This window comes from Diceros bicornis, assembly GCF_020826845.1.
Source record: "Diceros bicornis minor isolate mBicDic1 chromosome 35 unlocalized genomic scaffold, mDicBic1.mat.cur SUPER_35_unloc_1, whole genome shotgun sequence".
Taxonomy (NCBI): Eukaryota; Metazoa; Chordata; class Mammalia; order Perissodactyla; family Rhinocerotidae; genus Diceros; species Diceros bicornis.
In genome coordinates, this window is record NW_026690912.1 from 28,414 (window position 1) to 45,319 (window position 16,906).

At 49.1% G+C, this 16,906-nt stretch overlaps 1 protein-coding gene and 1 long non-coding RNA gene across 2 annotated transcripts; one reads left to right on the plus strand and one right to left on the minus strand.

Annotated features, from left to right (window-relative positions):
• Nucleotides 1–2,922: 2,922 nt before the first annotated feature.
• Nucleotides 2,923–3,894, minus strand: LOC131402238 (ral-GDS-related protein-like). Its single transcript, XM_058537115.1, has 2 exons — nt 3,389–3,894; nt 2,923–3,021 (listed from the first exon to the last, which is right to left on the minus strand). Exons 1-2 carry the CDS (start codon nt 3,650–3,652, stop codon nt 2,950–2,952), a joined length of 336 nt encoding a protein of 111 aa, XP_058393098.1. The 5' UTR covers nt 3,653–3,894; the 3' UTR covers nt 2,923–2,949.
• Nucleotides 3,895–6,179: 2,285 nt separating this feature from the next.
• On the plus strand, nt 6,180–12,991 carry LOC131402240 (uncharacterized). Its single transcript, XR_009218446.1, has 3 exons — nt 6,180–6,267; nt 8,386–8,493; nt 12,693–12,991. It is a non-coding gene; the product is annotated as an uncharacterized LOC131402240 (long non-coding RNA).
• The last annotated feature ends 3,915 nt before the right edge of the window (nt 12,992–16,906 follow it).

Sequence of the window (16,906 nt, forward strand, 5' to 3'; positions counted from 1 at the left end):
GAGCGTCTATTCACGCATTGCTAAGATGGGCCTGACTCCCCAGCTCCCAGGGATGGCCATGGGGCTCTCATGAGAGGAGGTTTGTCAGATACTGAGAGCTCAGGTCCCAGTGCAGGGCTCTCGCCTCCCAAACCTCAGGATCCTGCTCCCTGTCCCCACCTCCAGGCTCACTCACTTCCAGATCATCCGCCATCCCAATGTCCAGCAGCTTCAGGTGATAGAGGAACATGCCCAGGAAGGGGACGACACCCTGTGAAATCAGGGTGGGAGTGGTGAGATGAGTCCCACCTCTCAGGTGCCCCCATGGACCCTCCCCCAAATCCCTTCACCCCAGCCTCCTGCCCACCACAGACTCCCACAGGGAACAGCCTAGGACCCTCAGCGGCCTGCCCCCATTTGTTCCCTCCAGGACAACCCAACTTCCCCAGTCACCTCCCAGGGGCGGCTTTTGGCAAATCCTAGGGTATGTGGTCCCTGCCCCTCCCCTCCCTAACACATCCTGGGCCCAGCCCTTCCAGGCCTCCTCCTGGTGACTTCCAGGGCAGGCCTTTCATGCTCTTGGGCTCCTGGAACTGGGCTGGAGGAGGAGGGACCCCTCTCTTAGGGAGGCCTCCAGCCGTGAGGTGAGTGACCCCTCCTCTGACACCTGGACCCTCCCCCTCAGGCCACCTCACCTGCTGCTGCTGCCTCTCCTGAGGTCCCTGGGGGTCCATCTGCAGGGTGGCCCTCACAGATATCACCTCCTGCAGGGTCAAGGACAGGCTCAGGGAGGCCATGTTCCCTTCCCCATGTCTCCCAGGCCCCTGATCTTGGACCCTGGACATCTGGTGTCTATGGCTGCTCCCATTGCAGGTTGCCCTGATTCTAGATCGCTCCCAGCTCCAACACCCCCTCCTCTGTGCCCTCAGGCCTGCAAAGGCCCCTAAGCCTCTCTCCTCATCAGGAAAGTGTGAGGAGGACTCCCCATGCCTCCCAGGGTCCCCTGAGGACTCAGTATCATCTGACTGTCACCAGTGCTGTCCCCTCCCCCCTCGAGGAGGAGGAGCACAAAGCTCCTGTACATTCCTCTCCTCCTTGTTCCTCATCACCCCTGTGAGGCCTGCACCACAGATCATCTCCCTCCATTACCCAGATGAGGAGACCGAGGCCCACAGAGGGGCAGTGACTGGCTCAGGGGCCCACAGAGGAGACCGCTCCCCCTCCCAGCCAGAGGCCCTGGCCCCCGCCTTCACTCCTCCTCCAGACACACCTCGGACCAATGTCCTGTCCTCTGGACTCTCGGGGTGTGTTGAGGTCCTCAGTCAACATGAGCCATGGATGGAGAGGCACAAAGTGTCTCGGGGTCCCATGCAAGTGGCTTCTGTGTTTTCCAGCCCCCTGGGATTCTCTGACACCAGGCTGGACCTGAGGCCATGCCAAAGGCCTCAGCTCCCTAGAATCCCCTCAGGATGGTCCCTGCACAGAACTCCTCCTTCATTCACTCAGGAAGGGGACCCCCGTGTGCCACATCTGAGTGACAGTGTAGGGTGTGACCATGGCACTGTGTAATGGTGACATTTGCATCCTTTTCCACTTGGAAACTTCTAATGTCCCTTCTCCTTTCTCAGCTCTCATGTTTGAAGTCTTTGGTCTGAGCCTTTGCACAATCCTTAGGCCCCTCCTGCCAGGGCCTCGATTGAGGCCATTAAGAATCTGTCAGGAAGGTCCATTAAGAATCTGTAGTTTCCCCGATAATTCTCTTTGCCATCTGGGGCGTATCTTTGTCGACAAGGCATTGGGGGAGACTCACTGGTTTGTCAGCAGTGACCACTATCGGGCTAGAGTGCACAGTCCCAGAGAGCACACAGTTCTGTCCCAGATCCACCATTTGGCCCAAGGCTGTGCAGCTCCTGTGTCCACAATGCCTGTGTAACCTCACAGTGCTCATCCCTGGGACAGGCAGAGTGCCCTCCCCTGCGAGGTGCAGTGAAGACAGAAGGAGCAGCAGGGGCCTGGCTTCCTGAGGACAGACTGGGCTGCTTTAGGAAGAAAGGAACCCCCAACCACTCCATCCACCCGCCAGCCTTGAGGATGATGAGGGCCAGCTGATGGGTCCGCATGGAAGCCAGACACCTGCTCATTCTGTCAGCTCCTCACCTCTTGGAACAGTCCAGGCGACACCACTGTATCCCGTGACCAAGGCCTCCTGCCCCAAACAGTCCCCACCTGCCCCTGCAGCTCACACCCCCCGCTTCCTGTCCAGCTGGACAAGACAGACCGTTATTTCTCGGGGAACCTTAAGTGAAAAACTTACCAAAGCACATCCTGCCTGGTCCCTCCCCACCTCACCTCCCGTCCTTCCAGATCTCCAGACTCCACTCACCTCCTTGAGCAGCTTCCTGCTCTCCCGCTGGCATGTTTGGAAGATATTTTTAAGGATTTCACAGTTCTTCCTGAGGAGGGAAAAAAGGAAAGAAACACTGTGGAGTGGTTTGAGGGTAAATCCCTTTTGTTTGAAAACCCAGAAGATCCAGACAGCCTGGATGAGCATTTTCACTGTGTCCTCTGAGCCCTGAGGTGTCTGGGACTGGGGAGGGGACTCTCCTATTGTCACCTTGGGCCTCCATTCTCTTATTTTCTCAGCAGATGTGTTTTAAACAGTCTTAATTTCACGTGGACAGAGAGTTCTGTTGCTGCAAACACTTGAAAATCTTCAATTTGGTTCAAGCCATGATCTGTCACTTAGGGAAACTGATTCCTGAAGCAGAACGACTGGCCTAAGTTTTCAGAACGACTTCAAGCCTGCCAACCAGGTCAGACCCTATCCCCAGGGTTTGCTGTCTCCCAGGAGGTCCCAACTGACTGAAGGGCAATGCTAGCCCTGTGAGGGGTGTCTGGTCCACACAGGTGGTGCTCGCATGGAGAGAGGCCTACCCACCTGGACACCTGTCTCCACGTCTCTTTTAAACGTTAAATGGAGGGGCCCTCCAGAGCCCAGAAGATCGCGTGGAGAGAGGAAAGGTTCCTCAGGCCGTGGCATTCCTGGGGAAGGGAAGAGAATGAGCTGTGAGGGGGAGCTGGAGCCCTGCTTCCTCTGGCTTCTCTCGCCTCATTGACGTCTCCTGTCCTGGATGAGACAGCAGCTCAGGGAACCCAGGAAGGGCACAGGTGGAACCTGATGAGGAATACTTCCAGGGAGGAGGATTTTAGCTGAAGCCAAGAAAGGAGCCCAGGAAGGGGTGAGCTGCCCACCACTGGGACCAGGAGTCAGGTCAACGAGGCCTAGCAGGAGGGGCCTAAGGATTGTGCAAAGGCTCAGACCACGGACTTCAAATATGAGAGCTGAGAAAGGAGAAGGGACAGTTCCCCCGACACCAGAGAGGGGCTCCCAGGGCCTCCCACATCTTACCTTGGCCACCTGGATCCAGAGCTCCACCACCCTGGCCCTGTCCTGGGCAGTCATGCTCGGGTCCCCAATGCAGGTGCTGATGATACATTCGACCACTCTGTTAAAGTGGGTCGTGGTGACATGGATGGTGGATTCCAGGTGCTTATTGCCCCTGTCACACTGGGACCAGATGGAGTCCAGGAATTTGTGGGGCATCACTGTCTTGAACAGCTCCTGGGGAGGACAGGGAGTGTCACCCAGCCCTGCCACAGCCCAGCTCAGCATCTGCAGCCCCCAGTCCCAGGCCGGGTCAGTGGTGAGAGCTGGAGCTCAGGAAGCTGAGAATGTGGCCTGAGACTTGTGGGAATCCCTGGGTGTTGCCTGTGTCCCCTGAGGGCACCCAGCACAGGATGGCCCAGGACCCAATACTGTGGCGCAAGGAAGTAGCATTTGCTCGCCGCCCAGTCTCACTTCCTCCAAGCACCAGAACTCGGCTCCTGCTTGACCATCTCTAGGGGCATCTTCCACCCATTCTGACAATCCTGGGGTCTGACTCCTCTTTGACATGCACATTCCCCCAAGGCAGCAACAACCATGGGCTTTGTTTGTCTGCCTTGTAGTCATGTACACATTAAGTGCCTAATTAGTGCTGAGGCCGTTGAGGCCTCCTGGGCAAATGAGTGAACTACCCAAGGACGAGACAGCAATTTAGTGTGCTCCCCTCCCCAACCAAATCGCAGACTCTGCCCAACTTCCTCTCTGCTCCACCTTATCCACCTGCACAGCCACTCTGCATGGCAGCTGCTCTCAAAGTCCATCCCTACTGTCCACATGAGGACAGCAAAGGCTTGGGAGTTAAGAAGGCTGCTCAGGTCCCATGAGGGTGAGTGGGGAAGCAAGAGGTTGGACCGAGATCATGGGATTCTGGATCAGGAAATGGCAGGTGTGGGGCAGCTGATGGCACAGGGAAGGCCGGCCCCACCTGCCCTGAGAGCCCCGCTGCTCACCACATCCATCAGTGTCAACTGCTCTGCCACCAGCCGGGGAGGGAACTCCAAGAAGTCGGGCTTCTCCTCCCTCAGCAGGTTCTTGGTGGTCACGTCCCAGGGGCAGGCGGGCTCTGGGGCTGGATCTGGCTCTGCTGTTATCTCTCCAGGTGGAGGGAGGATTCTCCCTGGAGGCAATGGTCCAGGTGGCTCCTGCTCAGGAGTTGGCACTGGGGCTGGAGCTGATGTTGGTGGTGGCTCTAGCCCTGGAGGGATTGATGGAGGTGACACTGGCTCCAGCTCTAGCACAGGTGGTGGAACTAGAGCTGGAGCTGGATCTAGCCATGGAGCTGGGCCTTGCTCTGGCGCTGGAGCTGGAGGGAGCTCTGGAGATGGTACTGCAGCAGGAGAAAGAAACAGTGTCACTCAAGTAGCTGACTTCCCCTGTGCCTGTCAAAGCCAGGAAAGACCCCACTGCCTTTAAGGGAACCTAGCCTGTGAAGACCCTGCAAATCATCTTCCCAGACTGCAGTCCCCTCACCTTCCAGATCTGCCTCAATGGGCCGTGGATGCTCCAGCTGGACCTGGAGAAGGTAGGCGTGGCCCTGCAGCCCCGAGCCAGGCAAGCTGAGATGCAGAGAGCTCAGCTTCATCCTGAAGCAGGGATAGTGCAGGAGCTCCCAGAAATCCTGCCCTGGGTCCAGGCAGGTTCCCACCAGAGAAGAGATGGCACTAGGGGCGGCAATTGGGCAAGAGAGTCAGAGGCCTGGCCTTTCCCTCCACACTTCTCACCCAAGGCACCCTGGCTTGTGTCTGGGCCCTATGCCTGCCCCTCTCCATCCAGGTGAGAGCCACGTGGCAGCCCTGACCCCTGTGAGGCTGTCCTGGCAGTGGCAGGCCTGCTTATCCAGCAAGTTGACACAGAGTCTATTGTGACTCTCTTCCCACTGACACTCTTCTCCTGAAGGTCTGGGACACAGCCCACCCCAGGCCTCCATGCACTTGTGCAACTGTACTGAGCACTGAGACAGATGTGTGAGCAGGTTGGTCACACACCTCCTGTTCTGGGCCTAGAGGCGGTGGTCAGAAGAGGTAGATGTGGAGAAGGGGAGGCAGATTAAAATGGGTCTGTGGTGGGAATGGGTTTCTAGGGGAGAATGCAGCACAGCCACCCCTCTCGTTACCAGGGGTCCTGGCACCCATCCATAGCTCTTTGACTCCTGTCCTCCTGGAGTGGAAGCCACCGGGCCTCTGCCTTCCCATGGGAATCAACAGATGCGTGAGATGCGGCTTCTGACAGGCTCCCCTCAGCCACAGCCTCCATCTCTCCCCCCCAAGCTTGTTCTTTAGAGACAGGAGGCCGTCCTTCTGGACCCAAAGACCACTCACTTTTTTAGGTGGTCCTGCGCTCTGCCCTCCTGGCTGGAATAAGGGGAGATGCCTCCAGATGTAAAGGAGGCTATGAGGGCATCCCTTGGGATGGACGGTGGATGACAAGACCTGCGAATGATGTCTAATGTCAATGTCTGACTCTCAGATGGAAATTGAGGCCACGCATTGTGTCTCCTTCATTCACTGGGTTTACTGTCTCCAAATGTCCTGCATGCATAGGTGCTTAATCTACATGTTTGAATGAATGTAGTCCACCCAGAACCATCCCAGACACCTGAGTGGACCTAGGGCCTCTCTGCTGCCCCAGAGATCCTTGACTGGCTACCCCAAGGAAAAGGACCAGGACCAGCTGGATGGAATCTCCAACTCCTTGACAGGGTGGTTTCCATGTGCTTTTCCAAACTCAGAAAGGCCGCATCTCAGAGATGGGTGAGGCAGACTACTTTTCACGGGGAAGAGAGAAATAAACACCATGAACAACCACAGCACGTCCACAGCCCTCTCTGCAGAGCCAGGCACCAGGTAAGCACCCGCCATGGCTGATCCCATTAGTTCCTACAAGATCCCCATGAAATTTATCCTCTCCCACCCTACTTTTCAGAGGAGCAAGCTGAGGCTCAGATTTGGTGACACTCCGAGGACACACAGCTGGCAGGGGGTAGAGTCACCACTGTGCTGAGGAGGGAGTGGCCACTCACCTAGGAAACAGCTGGTCCAGGACCTGGTGGGTTGTGTCTAAGGCCGAGTAGTTGACCATGAAGGTGGTGAAGCTAGAGATGTTCCTCCTCAGGAAAGCTGGTGCGATGGACTCTGTCATCTTCTCCATCACGCCTGTCTGGAGGGCCCGCATCCTGCAGGCCTCATTGAAATTCACGGTGGACTCATCCTCACACTGAGGGAGAGGAGGAGGTACATACACTCAATGACATCATGGTGAACCAGCGGGAGCATGAGGTGACTTTCTACCCTCCTGTGTAGCTGGTGGGAAGGAGTGGAGGTCCAGAGTGCTTTGGGAGTGGGACTGTGGAGCACTCTAATGAAAAAACCCTGGGGGGTTCCAGAGGAGACTCAGATTTGAGTCTGCATTCTAGTAGTGCCTTGGTCATCTCAGAGTCCTGGGCATGAAGACCCCTCTGCACCAACACTCACTTCAGACCAGCCCTCTTCATTGATGGACTGGTGTACCTGTGTCCTCTCCAGGGAGATGGTGAACTGGAAACCATCTACCAGCTCCTCAACCATCACTTGGGTGCAGCTCTGCAGTGACAGTGCCCAGAAGTCAGGCCAGGAGGCATCAGGGGCCTGCCTGGACTTTACCACAGAGGGAAACCCCACCACAGTTCAGGCACAGAGGGGCATCTGCATAGTCTCCATCAGGGAAGGAATGTGATGACACCTCGACGGCCTGGGATTCACATGTGGGTAGAAGAGCTTGGTCCCCAGCACTCACCATCCTCTCCTGCAGCCAAGATCTTCAGTATGAACATGACACACCACCAGATCTCCACCATTTAGCTACCTGCTCCTGCTCAGGGTGGTTCCTCCTCATACTACCTTCTCTAACTCCACCTCCCACATACACACACACACACACAAAGAGGGTCAAGGGGTGTGGGGCTGTCCATTTGGGATCACAGTTGTGGCCTGATCTAGAGTGGCCTGCCCTGGGCTACGCTGTTACCTGATGGTTCCTCCTGCCAAAAGGCCACAGACATTCGAGGTGAGGGCTGAGCCAATGTCTAAAGCGACTTAACATGCTCTCATTCTTGGCTTTCCGGGGGCCAGAGCCTCGGAAAGTCACGGGACAACACGAGAACATCCTGCTGTGTCGAGTGTCTCCACTCAAATGAACTGGACAGGAGGCTGTGGTTACAATGTGGGTGCCTGGTAACCAGAGTTCTAAGTTCTGTTGGGGGCTGTCACCAAGGAAGTGAGGTCACTTCTTCAAGGTTCTATTACTTGGCCCCTTCCTTCAATCAGACCCACCCAAAGCCCCCGCTAGGCTGTTGGCTACTCTCCCTCCTTGCCCATGTCATCTCCATCACTGTACACAAATATCCATCACCACCCTCCCCACAGCTCCTTGGGAGTGGAACCAGTGGCCAGCTTTGAGGAGACAGAGCTGAAGTCACACCTATTTTATCCTACCAGTTCTGTGTCCTGGAAAAGCCACTGTGCCTCTCAAGATCTCCCCAGTCTCCCCACCTGCACAATGGGGATGGTGCTAAAAACAGCTTTCTGGGAACATCGTCAGGTGTATATGAGATAATACCTACAACACCTGTGGATTGGTGTCACATGTGTCTAATGCTCAACCTCCCATCTATGTCAGTTCCATCTGTGCAGCCTCCACAAACCCCCACTCCATACTTCTTGTCACACATCATTGGCCTGAATTTAGTCTGGTCACTCTTATCTGCAAGAGGGGTTAGGAATTTTATCTTTAATTTGTTGAATTGCCACCCAAAATAAAACTGATTCTCTGTTCTGAATATTAAGGGAGATGGTGAACAGTGGAAACTACCCGTGCTCTCGCCCTACACTAACCTTCAAGTTGAAGGGGAGGAGATGAGCTTTTCAGATGAATCAAGCATGTATTTACCTACCACAGGCTCTCTTTTCTTGTTTCTTCATCCACAGAGAACAAGAAGTCTTGCTTCCAAACCAGAATGTATGAGACGTCCACTGCCCTCTGTTCCCAGCAGAATGACCAGAACCAATTTGTTGGCTTTTATTTGCCTGGCCCTTGTAAGTAGATCTGAGAACATTCTTTCTATGTCCTTCATAGAGTGGGTCTGGGAGGGTCTGAGGTTGCAGAGAATTGTAGGCAAATAACAGGCTCCTGAAAAACTGAGTCAAATTGGAATCTCTGTAATTCAAAGAAGGAGAGTGACATCAGCATCATTGTGGAATAAGACACCTCCTGTTTTTCTACTCCTGCACTTACAATGCTTTGGCATCCATCCATAGACAAAAGTGCCTTTGTGGGAGAAGTGGGATCCAGCACCATATGCCAAGGGACCCAGAGGGAGTCTCCCCCAGCCATGCCTCTGGTAATAGGCAGACAGACCTCGGTCCCAGCTCTGGACCCTGCAGTGGCCCGTGAACCAGCTCAAGCTCCTTTCAGCTGCTGCATGGAAACCCCTGAAAACACTGTCTTAGATCATGACACACAGAGGAGAGGGCCTTTGTGGAAGTCCAGGTTTCAAGAAGAGAAGTTCCAGCCCTCTGTTGGAGCACAAAAATATGAGTGTGGATGGGTTGAAGAGTTTGGGGGCATTGGCAGCTAGGTACTCTTAGAGAGTTTTAAAGGATGTGGCTCCTGTAACTGCACTGAGCACTCCATCAAGAAGTCTCCCACGACTTGTGGGGTATGCCTCACCCATGCATCTCCCCAGCTGGCCCTTAGGCACCCCCAGTGTTCTGCGTGCCTCACATGCACACACCTCCACCCTAGGGCTTCTTCCCTGTGTATGCTCCCAACAGTGGTGGTTAGAGTGAATTTTGGAGAACAGCTAGTGAGCATGTGCAGAAACTTGGTCCAAATCCGCAGGCCAGAGAGAGACCACAAACTCGAGGTTTCACACAACCTCTGGAATACAAAAGGGAGGCTGTCAGCGCCCAGCCTATTACATCACAGCATCAAGAGAATGCATACGGGCTGGAGAATTCTGCCATTAATGAACAAATTAAAAATGCTGAGATTATACTGGTATAACACATTAAAATACAAATGTATTATTGAAACATATGTGAAGTTTAAAAAAATGACATTTCAAATGTTGGAAAAATTAAGTTTGAGAAACCTTGTAGGTGGTCAGTAAACATCTGTCCCTCCCTCCCTCTCCAGAGCAGCCATATATATATATATATATATAAATACACACACACACACACATATATATACCCCCTATAAGTTATATATAGAGAGAGATGCATATGTGCATGTGTGTCCACAAACACTCATACATATATATAATGCATGTACCTATGTATAGCATATACATGTATGTATACATGATAGAATACTCACATGCACATGTGTGTATCTCTGCAATTTCACCTTCAATAAGGTAAATTTCCGGTTTGTATTGACTCTAAATAACTCTGCATTTTAACTTGTTAGGTCTGTTTCGCTTTGTTTTCCCCAAACTTTCTGGTTAGTCCTCTGGGCACTCCTCAATTGAATAACTGTTATGGTTTTCATTCATTGTTGTGCTTTCATTTTCTCTTTTTAATAAACATATTTGTTGAAATATGACATACAATCAGAATAGAGCACAAATCCAAGTGCAAAGATTGATAAGTTATCAAAAAGTGTACACATGTCTTAACTCCACCCAGGCCAACAAAAAGAACATGACCAGTTCTATTTTAGTAGATTATACATGATATATATAATAGATAATAACCGCAGTTACCCAGATTATGATTTCTCCTTTTTCAGGAAGTAGCACACTGAATGGCAATGCATAAAGCAAATTTGGTCATGATGTGGCCTCCTTCAAAAATATAGCTGGATTTGGAAGGTTAATTTTTTTTAGGAATACATGAGTTTAGTTCCAGAAAAAAAGTGGCTTGTAAATTTCCTTTCCTGTAATGACCTTGTAAGATTTTTGTAGCAAAGTTAAGCTATTCTCACAAAATGAATCAAAAAGTTTTTCCCATTTTTCCTGTTCTGTGGAAGAGCTAGAGTCAATGTGTATTATTTCTCTCCTGAATGTTTGGTGGAATTTGCCAGCAGAGGTGTTAGCCACGATGAAATGTGGGAATGTTTTAAACTGTGGATTCAGTTTCTTCTTTAGATATGGGACTATTCAGATTTCTCATTTCTTCTTGAGACAGTTTTGGTAACTTTCATTTCCTGGCAATTTGTGAATTTCATCTAATTTTCAAATGTATTGACATGTTATTTATAATAACACGTGTGTTGTCAGGGAAGGTCTGGGGTGAATATCCTGGGGGCGGAAGTCAAGCTCAGCTCATGCGTCCCCGCAGCTTCAGGCACATGGATGCTGTAGGGAGAGCCTGTTCCTCATTGCAGGACGAGAGGCTAAATGCTTTTCTTTTCGCCCTCTGCTCTCCATTCACACCAGCTCAGGAGACCTTGTTCCTGGGCAAGTTGGCGTGCAGGCAATGCCCCATGTAAATTCTTCCAGGCCTGGTGGATATTTGGAATTTTTTTTCTCAGATGTTCTCTTGAAACCACATGGCAACATTTGTATAATATTCTCTCTTTATTTTCTATTTGAGTCAGTTTTGGTAATCACATTTTCAACTTTTAAACTGTACAAGGCTGCTTCTCTCATGGGGCGTCTTTGGCACTCCTCTTGCAAGAGACCTGCAGGCATCCCAAGATGTCCCAAGGCCACTCCCCCAGTCGGCATCTTAGACCCCTCCCCTCAGCCTCTGAGCTACTCAAGCAGGATCCTCTCATCCTGCGGGGAGCTCCCTTAGTAGGATTCCTTCTAACATGGGCTCCAGTCTAGCTCCTATTTGCAGATCTGAATCTCCTTCCCCAGGACTCTGCACCTTTGCATCCCGATTCCACTGCAATACTCATTATTCTGCTATTAGGCAAGGGCATCTTCGATCTCATCCAGGAAACACTTCAGGCTTCCCTTGGTGAGAGTCAGACTCCAATCTCTACATTCTCCAATCTCCAGGTAACAGATAGATGCTCTCTGCATAGTCCCCATGAAACATTGCTCAGTTGATGTGACAGGAGGGGAAAGTACATTCATTTACACCTTCAACTTTTCCCCCTAGAGTCCTATCTGGTTTCTCCAATCTCAAGCTCTAATAGAGAGGGGGATTGCAGGCAGCCATCGCCAGTGCTGGGAAACCTCCTGTTGGGTATCAAGAGCCATGTCCAGAACAGGTGCTCGGCCCCTCATTTCTGGATGTGGGAGACACATGTGTCCCACTGTGTTCTTCTGGGCCTTTGAGGCCACAGACAAAGCTGAGACGGGTAGGGCCCCACTTCAAGTCCTGTTTCCTTTATTTCCCTGTGCCTAGCAGTAGGTGGACACTGTGGTTAAATCGTGAAATAAAGGCATGACCAAATGGTAATGGAATGTGCAGAACATATGAGAAACTTGCAAATGAAGCTGAATGTAGTGTCCTTAGTCTCAGAGATACAGAAGGAAGGGATTCAACACTGTGACGAAGACCAAAATGACCTAAACTCACTGTGTGTTATTACCAGCATCTCCATGTAAAGTTGCTTAAAATGTCTTTATCTTTCACCAAAATAGGTAAAATGGCAAGACAAGGGCCTATATTTTCCATCTGCACATTGATTATAGAGTGGTGGGGTATAGCAGAGCCTCTTCCAATTCTTTCTCTTGAAATGATTATAGTGAAAATGACAGAGCATCCAGCTCAAACTTGAATTCTACTTCCTGTTTCTTATCTCCCTCACACACATTCCTCATTTCATCTACTTTGTTCCCTCAAGTGTATTGTTTCCCCACATGAGACCAACAAACTCACTTACAAAGATAACTGTTTGAAGCTCCTTTGTAATTTTTTCACTTTACCTAGTGATTCTGCTCTGTTGGTGGTGGTGGTGTCACATACAATGAAACTCACTCTGTGTAATGTGTAAAGTGCTGTGAATTTTTTTTTTTTTTTTTTTTTTTTTTTTTTTTTTGTGAGGAGATCAGCCCTGAGCTAACATCCGCCAATCCTCCTCTTTTTTCGCTGAGGAAGACGGCCCTGGGCTAACATCGGTGCCCATCTTCCTCCACTTTATATGGGACGCCGCCACAGCATGGCTTACCAAGCAGTGCGTCGGTGCGCGCCCGGGATCCGAACCAGCGAACCCCGGGCCGCCGCAGCGGAGCGCGCGCACTTAACCGCTTGCGCCACCGGGCCGGCCCCAGTGCTGTGAATTTTTAATATAAGTAGATATCAATCTTCATAACAAAATGTCTGGCTTTCAGCTATTGAAACCCTGTCCATTAAAGGAGGCTGTAAAGGGTCCAAAAAGACGTTCACCCTGAGGGCTGGAATGGAAGTGGTGAGCATTCACTGCACAACCACTGCTGGAGAAGACACTGGAGGTAACAGAAAACTGAGGCATCTGAACCTGCAAACCCAGGAAGCCAAAGCGGAGCCCACCCTACTTCGTCATTACACCACAGGGCTGGCACCCAGGCAAGTTTTTGATGCTCTGTGAGATTTAGTTTCCTCATCAGGGCTGTTGTGGCAACTTAATGATATAACATAGTTGATGCGCTTGGCAGGTTTTCAACAAAGAATAATTCTTTTCCCCACTTTGGATGCAAAGTTCTCCTGTTGGTCTAAAGCTGATCACTCACAGCTGGTGGGCTCAAACAAAGATCAGCTAATTTTTTTTAGTAAAAGACTAGACAGTAATTACTTTCAGCTTTGCTAACCATATGGTCTCTGTCAAAATGACTCAATGCTGCCACTGTAGTGCAACATCAGCTACATAACAAATAGGCGTGTTCCAACAAGACTTTGTTTATGGACACTGAAATTTGAATTTTGTTCAATTTTCAAGTGTCATGAAATATTGTTCTTTTATTTTTTTCAACTATTTGAAACAGTAAAAACAATTCTTAGCTCACAGGCATATAAAAACAGGCAGTGGGTCACATCTGCCAAGGGTCATAGTTTTCCATCTCTTGGGCTAGAAGTTCTGTTGAAGTTATTCGTAAAAAGATAAGATTGGGATTCATAGGACACAGTTATAGTCAAGGAGTAATTAGATACGTGAGGGAGGGAGCAAATGTGGGAGGGATTATTCAATCAACAACAGGCAGCAGCAATTATAGCTGTGTTTTACCCTCAAATATACATAAATTGTTAACTCTGATAGATTTACATATAGTGATACATATATTACATATACTGACTGAAGTGATTGTAAAATACAATATAACAAGGCTATTATTCTCTTTTCAGGGGAAAAATGAAATTGAAAGGCCTCTATGTATCTATTGGCACAAAATGGTTTGGTTCAATGAAGGCTGTCATGTCATCTTATATACTGTGATGCAAACGGTATGTTCCTGCAGTCGCCTCTCCAGTTTTGCAGTGCTTATGGCATCCAGTGTGATGAAGGTAAGGTCTTAAGTGTATTACTAAGCAATTAGAGTCTGATAATTAATTTTTTAATAAAATGAATCTTATTCCAAACTTATATTCAGTGGAGGATTTAAATATATACTGATTTTATTTAATTAAGAAAATGTATGCTTCCTGGTTTTAAAATGGGAAATATAGAAAATTACAAAGAACAAGAAATATCTCTACCATCCAGAGATAATGGAAATTAACTTAAAAAATAAATCGTGTTGTTTTATGCGTGTATTCTTTTTCAACTGTGTGACCATACTCCATATCAGTGGTTCTCAACTGGGGACAACTTCACCATCTCCAGGACATTTGGCAATTGCAGAAAACATTTTTTGTTGTCACCACTTGGTGGGGAGAGTGCTGCTGGCATCTAGTGGGACCAAGGGTGTTGCGAAATATCCTACAATGCAGAGGAGAGCCCTCCACGACAGAGAATTATCCAGCCCAGAACATCAATAGTGCTGAGATTGAGAGACCCTGATCCATGTAGTATATATACTGCTTTGTAAATTTAACATTGTCATGGACACTTTCTGACATCCATAAGTGGTCTGAAAACATAATTTTTTAAGGACTGAATGGTAGTCCAGATCAAGAATATATAATAATTAAACAATTTTATCCTATTTACAATAATAGTAAATTTATTAAAGAATACGAAGGTCCAAAATGAGTTGATATCTCTTTTCTTTTGCTGGATCCAGGAGGCCCCTGTGCTGACTGTGATCACCTATGTGGGGCTGAGTGTCTCTCTGCTGTGTCTCCTCATGGTGGCCCTCATCTGGGACAAGGGACCAAAAATTACAGACAGCCAGCCACACAGGATGTGATACACAGATGTCATTCCCCATTCCTCTTTGGAAAGAACGCCTGTGGGCATCCTGTATGAGAAGCTTCATTCCCAGTTGTCCAGCTGGCCCCTGGGGTTCATGCACTAACGTCCTGGCTGCAACAAGTTTGATGAGTGAAAATGCGGGGCCACTGTTGAGAGTTAGGTCCAGTGTTTGACCAAAGTGAGCAAAGATCCTTTCAAGTGTCGCTCAGATAGTTTCATGTGGAGCTGTCAGAAGCCATGTGGCTTTTCCCTTCACCCTAAACAAGAGGCTGACGCAAGAAAAAGAGAAGTCAGAGCTTTGCCCAGTGCAGCGCGACGAGCTGACGACCCAGGCCTGGGGGCTGGGTGCCCAGTGTCCTGTGAAGCCCCCCGTCAGCTTAGACTGGATGTGGCATAGACACCGTGGAGACCCATTTCCCACCTGTCCCTCTCCGAATTGGAGCTTCTTGACTATTTACTTTTCAGTCTTCTATTTCTCTCTTCGTGGGAAATTCCCTGAACCATCTCTTGTGAAAGGAAGGAAGCTCCTGAAATCTTAGCAGCATTCTTGAGTTAGAAACCTTGGCATTTTCTATCTCACTTTGACAAAAATGTTTGCAGAAAGCTCTGTGATCCACTTTGCTAACTGGGCAAGCCTAGCCTTTCGGGCCCCCAGTGCACTAAGCCACTGCTGTAGGTTGCAGGGTGGGTGGACAGATAGACAAAGAAGTAGGTGTGTAGTATTCTAGCTTTGGACACAACAGGTATGAAGATTTTGGAAATGTTTTTTTTTCCAATACAGCATCTCTATAACATTATTTCTTTATTTTTATTATTATCATGAGCTTAGGGATAGGTGGCACTCAATATCAGAAACAGGGGGGTGTTCTCCACATTTGCTGTACAACCCAATCGCCAAGGAGAGTCTAAGAAGCTGCTTGATGCATCTTTGTCCCCCTCTCCCAACTGGCGGGAAGAACCTTTGCGTGTAACAGCCCAGAAGCAGTGATAGCCTGGTTTCTCCCGAATGCTTTTTCGTTGCTTTGGAAAGAAAGCCATGGAATATACAAAATGATTCAAAGGCACCTTCCTCAGTTGGAAGAGGAATTCACAAATATGTGAGTAGTCACATCAATAATATTTAAAAATAAAAATCAAAATCTTACTCTATACCAAACGCTGTTTTAAAAGCTTTGCAGCATCAGCTAATTTATCCTTCACAAAAATCCTCGGGGGGGATTTCTGTGATTAGATGCTTTTAACAGATAAAAAGCAAGAAGCACAGTTCTAATGATGAATGCTGAGTGATCGATCATAAATCAGTTTGTCATACGGAAAACAAAAGCATGGCGAGGAAGGTCTAAATGTCTTCTTGTGCTCAAACTATAGATGCACCTCAAAATTGCGAGAGTTTCCCATTTAATTTAACAGAGCAATGGCTAATAAAGTTGATCAAAAAGTCACACTGTATTAAACTTTCATTCAGAATGCTGTTTATCATTGGGGTGGCATTCTTAATCTATGACTTTCTTGAAAAATTTTAGCAAAACTTAAGTTTGGGGAAGAAACATTTTGAGGAATCATGTTCTAGTGATATAGAAGCCTCTGGATGCTGTCTTGTGCGTGGTCTCTGCATACTCTTCATGCACGGTTCCAGGCCGGGTGCCCTCTCATAATACAGACCTGGTCTTACCAGGATGAGCATCGCCGTCCTCATCAAGGGTCCCCACGACAGCTGGATCCAGGGTCCCTGTGGATGAGAAACCAGAGAGTGTCAGAGCAGAGCACATCACTGAGCCTGAAAGAAGAGGTGCTTAATAGAACAGAGCTTCCTTTTCTTTGTCCGACTCTAAAAAAGAGAGTGATTCCTGGTATTTCAGAGCTCAGAGGAAACAGAGGGATTAAAATGCTTCAACTTCTTGATGAGAAAGCTGATGTTGGAAGCAGTGAATGAATCTCCCATGTTCTCCTCAAGCAGAGCCAGCATGAAAACCCAGCTCTCCCAACTCCCAGTGCAGGACCCTCCAAAACCATGCACTGTGAGCTCAAATTGGCAAGGCTCACATGTTCAAACTAGTCCTGACCCGCCATTGGTCCCACATGTAACAGCCTGAAGGAAAAATGGGGCAATCGATAATATTCCCAAGGGAGCACTCACTTATGGGAGAATAAAAAAGAAAATCAATACATATTACATTACGTTTCTATTTGGTTTTATGACAACCGTGGCACAGGCAG

Coding starts and splice junctions, on each gene's coding strand:
- LOC131402238 (XM_058537115.1), bottom strand. CDS start 3,652: ATGCTGAGCTGGGCTGTGGCAGGGCTGGGTGACACTCCCTGTCCTCCC. Junction 3,022..3,388: donor TCTGGATCCAGGTGGCCAAG/GTAAGATGTGGG, acceptor TCCCTTCCCCAG/GAATGCCACGGCCTGAGGAA.